At 45.8% G+C, this 11837-nt stretch overlaps 1 protein-coding gene across 4 annotated transcripts in view; it reads right to left on the bottom strand.

The window, feature by feature from the left end:
- Positions 1–3696: 3696 nt before the first annotated feature.
- Positions 3697–11837, bottom strand: part of USO1 (USO1 vesicle transport factor) — a 285018-nt gene continuing 276877 nt past the window's right edge. For all 4 annotated transcript variants that reach the window (XM_063916925.1, XM_063916933.1, XM_063916940.1 and 1 more), the window contains one exon: positions 3697–4593. In XM_063916925.1, coding sequence (XP_063772995.1) covers positions 4513–4593 — 81 coding nt within the window. In that variant the 3' untranslated portion in view covers positions 3697–4512. The remainder of the gene's footprint in view (positions 4594–11837) is intronic.

Here is an 11837-nt window from a genome sequence, read left to right as displayed (position 1 = left end):
GGCATGCTGGAACTTGTAGTTCTAAAACAAAAGACTATTATTATTTTTACACACAAAAAGGCTATCAGCCCCCCATCCACCACCCAGGGATTGGGGGGGGGGGGGGTGCAGCCTTGGGCTTCACCCCTGGCCCTTGGGTGCCTGGAGGGGGGGACCCTTTCATTTAAGGAGTCCCCACTGCCCCAGGGTACCCCATCCAGTGGTGACTAGTTGGCTGGTAATGCCACGGCCGCAGGGACCTACATAAATCAGTCCCCCGGCTGTGGCATTATCTTCTCGGCTAGTGGAGCCCGGTGCTGGTTTTAAAAATACGGGTGACTCCTATGTCTTTTGTCCCCCGTATTTTTGGAACCAGGGCCGGCCCAAGAGCCCGATGCTGGTTGTCTAAATACAGGGGGACCCCAGTCAATTTTTCCCCGGTATCTAAACTACCAGGACCGGCTCAAGGAGCCCGAGGCTGGTTATGCTTAGGAGGGGGGACCCCATGCAAATTTATTTTTGAAATTTTTAACTATTTCTGACCCTTTTCCACAGAGAAGCATGCATGGATCTCAGTGATCCACGCCAGCAAAAAGCATGTCTATTTGAAAGCTCCTTTTTTTAACGAATTCGATGCTTTCCTGGCAGCGTTTGGCTCTTGTCGGCAGTGATTGAGAATACAAATTCTTAGTAAATTACAAAGTTGTATAAAGTACAACACAGATTCTCTAACGCCGACGATCTACAGTACTGTGTTGCTCAAACAGTTAGTTGCGTCAGAATACACTAATTTATATTTACTGGTACTGTATGTCTACGGGTGCTCATTACCCGTGTATTTTATATAGCAGAATGACTCGCTCCTGCAGATTTACTCTGATTTATGTGAAACCTGTGTGCACCCTTCCATTAAATGTATTACAAAGAAAACATTTTTTATAAAATGAATGTTAGGAGAAAACAAATATAGATTGGCACTTTGGGAATAGAACTGAGAGCGTGAGAGGCGGGAGCCTTCACAGCTTGCTCACCCACGTCGCTGCATGGAAGTTACACAAGTTCATGTGTAAAAGTAATGCAAGCAGTGATGTCTTCCCATTGGTGTTTGTTTATGCTGTTAGATGACTCGGACGCTCAGATTGCAAAACACGGTATTTAGTGCACTGTACATACTTTAAAGTCAATGAGATACATTATTCCTTTCACACATTAGTTGCGTCTGCATGCACAAGTGTTTTAACACGTTTGTTTGCGTCTGAATAAACTATTTTATTTTTACTCTCTCCGTCTGACTATTGGTCACCATCTGTGCGTACACTATGCAGTACAGGACTGTATATTAACATTACAGTCATCACTGACCATTTGCCAGAGCTTGTACTGTAGATCAATCTACCGCTATTCAAACTAAAGTACTGGATTAGTGGAGCATTAGTCACCCAGTGGTGATGTGCATTGCAAGCTCGTGCCTCAACGCGCTTGTCCGTGACTAAACTCAGCAACCTAAGACATCGCCTAGGCGTGAGTAAACTTCCATCTAGGCACAGAAACAGACAAGATAATGGAGGACCCATCTGTAATTCTGTCCACAATATCCCTTATGGATGCTAGAGAAATAAGCTATTGACTATTTTATTTTTGAAAGCATTCTTACTTTGCAGCATTTCTTCCACACCTGCCTAAAACTTTTGCATAGTATTGTGGAACTCGGCAGGGAGGTTGGTCCAAACATCTTGGAGAATTTACCAAAGATCTGCGGTGGATGTAGGTGTGTACAAGTGGCGGAGGTAAGTCAGGTCAGTTACTGCACAAGATTCAATGGAAAGGAAGGTATAGCAGCTCCACCAGTAGCAACTGGATATCAGATGGCCCGTTGGGTGGGTCTGCAGCAGTGACAGCACAAGACCCCGGGGGTGGGATTAGTTGGTCAGGATTAGGTCCAAATAATCCGATTATGTCACTGAATCGGAGAGCCCTAGATAGAAGATGTGACTGGCAGGACTGAGGGGTTGTGTGTGACTACAACTCTCAGCATCTCTCGGTGGATTAGCCTATAGAAGCTTCACTGAGACTGTAACTGTAGGCGGCCGGGTACAAATGCGTATATCCGTGGCAGTCACACATTATAGCTATAAGATGACATCAGTTATGTGTCATGGCTCCTGAAAACTTAAATTTTTGGAATACTTTGGTTTTGGAACAATGGATATGGGAGACTCAACCTGTATTGGTATTCCTCTTTATTTGGAGGTCATTCACTCATTTGGGATATAGTCACATCCTGTCATAGTTATCCAGATGAACATCACCCTTTCCCTGATTGATACAAACACTGAAAGAATCTTGACATAAGCACTATTAGGTTTCATGAGCATGATACAAAGTATATTCCCTCTGTCCCATGCTCACTGTTTACCCCACCTGTGTCACCCCTGTCTGCCCCTCCCCTTCAGAATGTAAGCTCTCATAATCAGGACCATCTCCCCTCATATTCCTTCTCTTACTTAAACCATCTTCTACTCCATACTCCCCTTGACAGCACCAAATCCCTAGGTTTTCTACCAACCTGATGCTCATTTCAGTGTTGTCTGCTGATGCAGCATTATTTATCCTGTACTTGGCCTATTTCGTCTTGAATTGTAAGTCACTGTTTTCTTGTTTGGTTATTTTTTTTAATTGGGTGCTGTGGATCCCTTGTAGCACCATATAAAGGATAATAATAATAATAACAATAATAAAAGTAACATTCTGAATCGCAGGATATCTATTTTTTATTTATAGAATTTTGGTACATAATGCACTATAGTTGGCACCCCTTTTGTTCTCACACACACACACACACACTTGTACTTGAAACTCAACCAAATGGACCAGTGGGGATTGCATCGCATCTGTGAATCGGTCAGCACGGCAGGACCACCCCTCCAGCTGCCGGGAAAGTGTAAAATAATCCTCCCAAGTCCTCCCTGTGTACCTTGAGGCTGTCCCGACTTTCTAAATGAAAGCCGCGATGGTCGCAAAGTTTCCGATGGTCGCAATGTTTCTGATCCGATGTTTGAAAAAAATAAATGAAAAATAAATAAATAAATATATATATATATATATATATATATATATATATATATATATATATATTTATTTTATTTTTTTGGCTAAAATCATTTTGGATAGGGTTAAATTCATGTTCTCCGCCTAATTCACTCATAAATAACCTCGACAATTTTAGAGTGGTTTTTGGGGAAAAAAATTGTCAGTTAAATGGTTAAAACAATTCTTGAATATATAGGTATCAGTACGGGCAGTACGGATGGTGTAATGGTTAGCATTTACCGCCTCACAGCACTGAGGTCATGGGTTCGATTCCCACCATGGCCTTAACTGTGTGGTGTTTGTATATTCTCCCCGTACTTGCGTGGGCTTTCTCCGGGTGCTTCGGTCTCCTCCCACAATCCATAAATATACAAGTAGGTTAATTGGCTCCCAAGAAAATTAACCCTAGTGTGAATGTGTGTGCGTGTACATGTGGTAGGGAATATAGAATGTAAGCTCCCCTGGGGCAGGGACTGATGTGAATGGCCAGATACTCTCTGTAAAGCGCTGCGGAATATGTGTGCGCTATATAAAAAACTGGTAATACTACTACTAGCAATAATTAGAAATGCACATAAGTAGAAATAAATACCATTTAAATAAAATAAAGTATACAAGGCAAAAAGGTGGTAAGTAAATGCATTATTTTATTTGTAAAACATGAAATTAATGTAATTCATATTTTCACTCTTTAAAATGTCATTCTGTACTTTCATTTCTATGGCCTGTCGTAAGCCAATAAATTATATAACTCTGTCTCACTTAAACAGTACAGTAAACCAGGGGCAATGGCAAGTTCTAAGTTTGAAAACATTTTAAATGGTGTTGTATTATGCAACCCTCCTACCACTTAAAAGTATATATGGTGCAAATAAAAGAAATGAGAATATAGCAGAATAATGCCTACACATTTGCAGTAGAGTATAACATGAACAGTGAGGAACGCAGCTTTAGGCGTGAAGGCACTAGACCTACTACCCTCATATTTAAACACTTTAAAATAACAAGGAGCAGTAGCTTTATTTTAACGTCCTTGCTCCATTAACTTTCCTGTCTTAGAACTGAGTCAGTTATCTGTGATCTTTTCCTGATTTTGTGTGGGTGAAGTGGCTGTAGCAGCAGGTTTCAGCAGATAGAATTCTATGTGCCAGCACTGCAAGTACTGGGGATAATTTGACACTGCATAGCAATGTTTTCACTGGACAAGGAGTAAGAGTTGCACCACAGAGAAGGTGCGAAAAATAACACTGTCAGAGCCTTAAGACCAAATTTCCAAACCAATCCATATACCTGTTGGCTGTATAGAATAATTATGGCAACAGCTCTAGAACCTACATAACTTCCTTTGATTTGCAGTCACATTGCCTACAGGCTGAATTAGGGAAATTACTAATTTGCGGATTATTGTTTTCTGTATAAAAAAAAAGCACAATGAATATCTCTCTACATATCATCTTCTCTACTATCTTCGTCATCCAGATCATCCTCTGCATCTCCAGACTCCAAATCATCTTCATCATCCACCTGATGCAAAGGAACAGATCACATTAGCCATAATTCCACTCTTTTCAAGGTTATTTTATTCTTTTATCTCTTTTTACTGAATTGCAACAAAATACAACAAACAAAAGTACACAGCTCAACACAATGAACTTGCATACAATCATACTGTATATCGACAGTTGTCAGTGATATGTTCTAACCTTTTCCAAAAGAGAACATATAGGCCCAGATTCAAATGTTCCCCCCTATTCCCTGCTCGCAGCTATTCTAATGTTGAATCAAGTTCATTTGAACTTGCTAACCGCGGCCCAAACGGGTCTTTTCACGATCGCGCCCGTCAGTTTAGTCATATTTATATGCTTTGCGCGCCTAAACCAGACTGTACTGGGCGCAATAGGGGCGATAACGGGGGCCATTTGAATATCGCCCCTCTATCTCCCTTCACTTTAGACGGAGGCGCGTTAAGATTTACATTTCCCCCATAATCTGACAAAAAATGCACTTAGAGCTACTGTATAAGTAAAGTAGGAACAGTAAAATATATTGACTTTGTATAATAAAAATAAACTTACAGCTGTTACCTACTCTTACACCTAAAATTTACTATACTTGGTGGAGATGCTATACTCTGAAACTAGCAAAGTGATGTGCAGGTGGAGCAAATATAACATGTGCAGAGAGAGTAAGATTTGGGTGTGGTGTGTTCAAACTGAAATCTAAATTGCAGTGTAAAAATAAAGCAGCCAGTATTTACACTGCACAGAAACAATATAACCCACCCAAATCTAACTCTCTCTGCACATGTTACATCTACTCCAACTGCAGTGCACATGGTTTTGCCCATTAGAGGAAAATTTTGCTTTTGCAATCAAACTTGAATTAGGCCCTATATGGAGTCGCCCCAGACCAGAGCAGGAGAACAAAAGAATACAAAATTCCAAGCAACATTTCCTGAGTACCACTCTGTAGGTACCACTCTGTAGTTAGGAAGAGTCTCATAATAACAGCTACAGGGGGCAGATGTACTAAGTCTTGGAGAGAGATAAAGTGGAGAGAGAAAGTATCAATCAGCTCCAGTCATTTTTCAAACACAGCTTGTAACATGACAGTTAGGATCCGATTGGCTGGTGCTTTTTCTCTCTCCACTTTATCACTCTCTAAGGCTTAGTACATCTTCCACTGTGTTCTTCCAAAGATTCTATTGTCCCTATTTATCAAGCTTTGGAGAGCGATAAACAGCACAGAGATAAAAGTAGCAGCCAATCAGCTCCTAACGGACATGTTACAGGCTGTCTAAAATCCTATTTTAATTTTTCAGTTACCTACCGGTAAATACTTTTCTCGTAGTCCATAAGGGATATTGGGGAGACTTCGTAGACGGGGTCCAAAGGAGACGGTGCACTTTAAATTTCTTCACTGGGTGTGCTGGCTCCTCCCCTCTATGTCGCCTACCACAGGTAGTTACAGGAAAAAGAGTGCCCGAAGTAGAAAGGACATATATGAGAGAAGGAACATAACGAGTGGTGAGACTGGGTCACCAGCACACCACTAACATACAACAACCAACAACAGCTGGTAACAACAACAGCAACAGCTGAACAGGTAACCACATAAAAGAGAACCTGCAGAAAAGTCAACGCACTGAGGCGGGTGCCCAATATTCCTTATGGACTACAAGAAAATGATTTACCCGTATGTAATTAAAATCCTATTTTCTCTAGCATCCATAAGGGATATTGGGGAGACTTAGTACGATGGGGACTTCCCAAAGATTCCAGAATGGCCGGGAATGTGCGGAGATGCCTGCAGCACCGCCTGCCCAAATTGGGTATCCTCTTTGGCCAGGGTATCAAACTAGTAGAAATTAACAAAAATGTTCTTTCCCGACCAGGTAGCAGCTCGGCATAGTTGAAAGGCCGAGCCTCCACGAGCAGCCGCCCAGGAAGAGCCCACTGATCTTGTAGAGTGGGCCTTCAGAGACTTAGGAACAGGTAATGCTGCAGACACATAAGCCTGTTGGATAGTAAGTCAAATCCAATGAGCAATGGACTGCTTTGAAGCAGGGCAACACTTTTTCTGTGCATCATAGAGCACGAACAAGGAATCCTTCTTTCTGATCTGAGCCATTCTCTTGATATAGATCTTCAAGGCTCGCACAGCATCCAATGCGTCCAGAGGAGCAGAAGTGTCAGAACTGGATGGAACCACAATAGGCTGATTCAAGTGGAACGCAGAGACAACCTTCGGCAGGAACTGCTGCCTAGTCCTGAGCTCTGCTCTGTCCTCGTAAAAGACCAAGTAGGGACTTTTACACGGTAAGGACCCAATTCTGAGACACGTCTAGCAGAAGCCAGGGCCAGTAACATCACCGTCTTCCACGTGAGGTACTTGTCTTCTACTGTCGTCAGAGGTTCAAACCAGGAGGACTGTAGAAATTCCAACACCACATTCAAATCCCAGGGTGCCGTAGGCGGCACAAAAGGAGGTTGTATGTGAAGCACCCCTTGTAAGAAGGTCTGAACTTCTGGCAAAACTGAAAATTTCTTCTGAAAGAAAATTGAGAGAGCTGAAATCTGGAACTTAACGGAACCCAGACGTAAGCCCTTATACACACCAGCCAGCAGGAAACGTCCCAAGTGGAACTCTGCAGGCGTATACGTGCGTTCCTCGCACCAAGAGACATATCTTCTCCAGATATGATGATAGTGTTTCAACGTCACAAGTTTCCGGGCCTGAACCATGGTAGCAATGTTTCGCTCAACCTCCTTGCCGTCAAACGAAGTCGCCTTAAGTCCGGGTAGACCAGGGGTGGGGAACCTCCTGTTCGCAGGCGGTATAAGGCCTGCAAAGCAGTTTGCTCCGGCCCACCCGCTTCTGTCAGTGAGACACGCCGCCGCTCAGTCCGGCGGCAGCGTGTCTCAGCTGTCAAGACAGGGAGGAGAGCGCGGCTATGTCGGGTGGCGGCGGCCTGTAGGACTTCAAACCAGCCGCCGGTTCATGAGCCAATCAGAGCTCGCAGACTGGCAGCCAATCAGGAGCTGCGGCTGCCAGTCCGCGAGCTCTGATTGGCTCTCGCACCAGCGGCTGGTTTGAAGTCCTACACGCCGGCGCCGCCCGACATAGCCGCGCTCTCCTCCCTGTCCACTCCTGACACACGAGAAACGCTGCCGAATGGAGCAGCAAGCAGCAGCAGCGGGGCGGGCATCTGTATACCTGGCACTGTGGGGATATCTGTATACCTGGCACTGTGGGGGGCATTTGTATACCTGGCACTGTGGGGGCATTTGTATACCTGGCACTGTGGGGGCATCTGTATACCTGGCACTGTGGGGGGGCATTTGTATACCTGGCACTGTGGGGGGCATCTGTATACCTGGCACTGTGGGGGGGCATTTGTATACCTGGCACTGTGGGGGGCATTTCTATACCTGGCACTGTGGGTACATCTGTATACCTGGCACTGTGGGGGGCATTTGTATACTTGGCACTGTGGGGGCAATTGTGGATCTGGCACTGCACTATTGGGGGCATATGTGTATCACGTCCCATTTTAACTGGCCACACCCATTTGTATACCTGGCACGGTAAGGGGCATTTGTATACCTGGCACTGTGAGGGGCATTTGTATACCTGGCACTGTGAGGGGCATTTGTATACCTGGCACTGTGGGGGCATTTGTATACCTGGCACTGCGGGGGCAATTGTGGATCTGGCACTGCACTATTGGGGGCATATGTGTATCACGTCCCATTTTAACTGGCCACACCCATTTTTTTGTCACGCGCGCCTTTGGCGCGCGCGCACACACACAGTACCTCTAAGGGGCAGACCTACTGGGGGGCAGGGTAATTTTTTAAGTTGAGAATTTTTGTATAGCCCTCGAAGGATTTTATAAATATCCAAATGTCCCTCGGTAGAAAAAAGGTTCCCCACCCCTGGGGTAGACGAATGGCCCTTGTTGAAGAAGATCTCTTCTTAGTGGTAGAGGCCAAGGGACATGTCTATGGACATGTCCAGAAGATCCGCGTACCACGCCGTCCGAGGCAATCAGAATTGCCTGGAATCCCTGATTTCTGATTCGCTTGAGCACCCTTGGGAGCAATAGAATCGGAGGAAACAGGTAGGCCAGCCGGTAAGGCAAAGGCGATGTCAGTGCATCCACTACCCTCGCCTGAGGGTCGCTGGTTCGTGAGCAATACCAGTGAAGCTTTTTGTTGAGTCGAGAAGTAATCATGCCTATTTGTGGGCAGCCCCACCAGTTGATGATCTGCTGAAACACCTGATGGTGGAGTCCCCACTCCCCCGGGTGGAGATCGTGACGACTCAGGAAGTCTGCTTCCCAGTTGTCAACTCCCAGAATGAAGATTGCTGACATTGCTCTTGCATTTCTTTCCGCCCAGAGGAGTATTTTTGACACCTCCCGCATGCATGCTCTGCTTTTTGTCCCTCCTTGCCGACTGTACTTGTATCTCGTGATCCTTGAGCAGAGGAGAGGCCTGAAGCAGAGCATTGTAGATCGCCCAAAGTTTCAGAATGTTGATCGGAAGGAGGGCTTCGTGGGCTGACCACCTGCCCTGGAACTGAGCCCCTTGGGTGACAGCTCCCCATCTTCTCAAACTCGCATCCGTCGTGAGGAGGGTCCAATCCTGAATCCCGAAACTCTGGCGTTCCAGGAGACTGGAGGACTGCAGCCACCACAGAAGGGAAATCCTGGCCTGAGGTGACAGCCGTATCATCTGGTGCATCTGTAGATGTGATCCGGACCACTTGCTCAGGAGATCCAATTGAAATGTTCTGGCATGGAACCTCCCATACTGGATCGCCTCGTATGAAGCAACCAACTTCTCCAACAATCTTATGCAAAGATGGATGGATACTCGACCAGGTCAGAGCACCATGCGGACCATCCCTTGAAGTATTCTTGTTGTGTCCTCCGGGAGGAACACCTTCTGAGTCACGGTATACAGTAATATCCCCAGGAACAGGAGCCGCTGAGTTGGCTCCACGTGGGACTTCTGTAAATTGAGAATCCACCCATGGTGCGACACAAGATGGATAGTGCGGTCGATATGGAGCAATAAAAGCTCCCTGGATCTTGCTTTTATCAGGAGATCGTCCAGGTAAGGGACAACATTGACCCCCTGGACTCAGAGCTGGAACATCATCTCCACCATTACCTTTGTGAATACTCTTGGAGCTGTGGACAGGCAGAAGGGCAGTGCCTGGAACTGGCATTGATCGTCCAGTAGGGCAAACCTCAGATAAGCCTGATGAGGTGGCCAAACTGGAATATGAAGGGTAGGCGTCTTTGATATCCAAGGAAACCATGAATTCCTGTTCTTCCAGGCCCGCAATCACTGCTCTCAAGGATTCCATTTTGAACTTGAAAACCTTTAGGAAAGGATTCAATGACTTTAGATTCAAAATGGGCCTTACCGAACTGTCCGACTTCGGTACCACAAACAGGTTGGGGTAATAACCCTTTCCTCGTTGTGGTATTGGTACTGGAACAATGAAATGGGACTGGACCAACTTTTGGATGGCCCGTTGTAACGTAACTTTCGTATCCTCCAAAGCTAGTAAGCTTGATTTGAAAAATCGTTCGGGAGGAGCACCGTTGAACTCCAGCTTGTAGCCCTGAGAAACGAGGTCCCTGACCCAGGAATCCTGGCAGGAAACCTCCCAGACACGGCTGAAGTGACGCAGTCGAGCTCCCACCTCGAGATCCCCTCGGGGTGGGCACCGTCATGCTGAGGACTTAGTGAAAGCAGAACTGGTGCTCTGTTCCTGAGAACCAGTGTTTGCAGGTCTTCTTGTCTTACCCCTGGTGCTTCTAGCCGCATTGGAGGCACTTCTGGCCCTAGATCGAAATCTGTTAGACCGAAAGGACTGAACAGACAGACCCTGTAGGAACGCCTAGCCGGCAGGGACCCAGAGGGGAGAAACATGGATTTCCCTGCAGTGACTTTGGAAATCCACGTATCCAACTCAACCCCAAAGAGCTATTTCCCAGAAAAGGGGAGGGATTCCACAATGCGATTGGATTCTGCATCCGCTATCCACTGACGCAACCTGCGTGCCGACACTGCCATGGCAGAAGTCCAAGCATTAACATTGCCCATCTCCTTGAGCGAGTCACACAGGACGCGTGCAGTGTCCTGAATGCGCTTCAGGAGAGTCACCGTAGTGACCAGAGGCATATTCCCGGAGAGGCCCTCCTGAATTTGAGAAGCTCACGTGTGAATGGCATGGGTTGTCCAGCAACCCGCCATGACCTGCCTTTGCGATACACCTGCTGCTGTGTAGGTAGACTTTAGTGTAGTCTCCATTTTTCTGTCCCCAGGGTCCTTTATGGTAAAGGAGCCCGGGTCAGGCAGCACCGCCTTTTTTGACAGCCGAGAGACAGATACGTCAACTCCCGTGGGTTCTTCCCAGAATTTCTTACCTTTAGGCGCAAATGGGAAAGTGTGCAAAAATCTTTTTGACACTTGGTATTTTTTGTCTGGATTTTTCCAGGCTAACTTAAATAGGTCATCTAACTCTGCAGAATCAGGGAAAGTAACATTAGGCTTGTTTTGTGTAAAGAAAAATGACTGCTGTGACATAGCGTCCTCTAGAGGGAGCTTTAACATGTCCCGTATAGCCAGAATGAGGGGTCCAATATCCTGAGCAGAAGCGGAATCCCCACTAACGGAATCCAAGTCATCCCCATCCTCCTGTATATCCTCATCTGATTTAGAGAGTAGAGCAGGTAAACCACACTTTTGTGGTCCTGAGTTAGAGAGGGGGTGCTGTGTAACATCTGCCCTCGCAGCTAAGTCTGCAACAGCTTGTTGTAGTAGCTGAGTTTTCTGAACATTAGCAGTGGGTTGTGATGACATATCAGACATCATATTCTTAAGGGCCCCTAACCAGGAGGGCTCTGGACCCTCTTCCCCCAGCCCCCTCACTGAGTTGTGAAGATTGGCTCCATTGTTTAAATGAAACAGAATCAGATAAGGGAAAGAGAATCTGGTGTGGCGCACACTACATAGTTTGTGTTTACCCATGTTCGCAGTAAATCACAATGACATACACACAGACAGTAAAACCTATCAAGCCTGCCCTTACTGTATGCGAGAGGAGACCTACAGAGAGAGAAGACCAGCACACCACAGCTACACAGCTCCAGTGAAACTTATAATATCACAGCGAAACACTAATGATTTCTGTCCTGCAGAATACACAGATTGTGTACAATAGCAGTTCTCCCCCTTTACTACACC

Source organism: Pseudophryne corroboree, chromosome 1 (assembly GCF_028390025.1).
Source record: "Pseudophryne corroboree isolate aPseCor3 chromosome 1, aPseCor3.hap2, whole genome shotgun sequence".
Taxonomy (NCBI): Eukaryota; Metazoa; Chordata; class Amphibia; order Anura; family Myobatrachidae; genus Pseudophryne; species Pseudophryne corroboree.
This window is presented reverse-complemented; position numbering and strand designations above follow the sequence as displayed.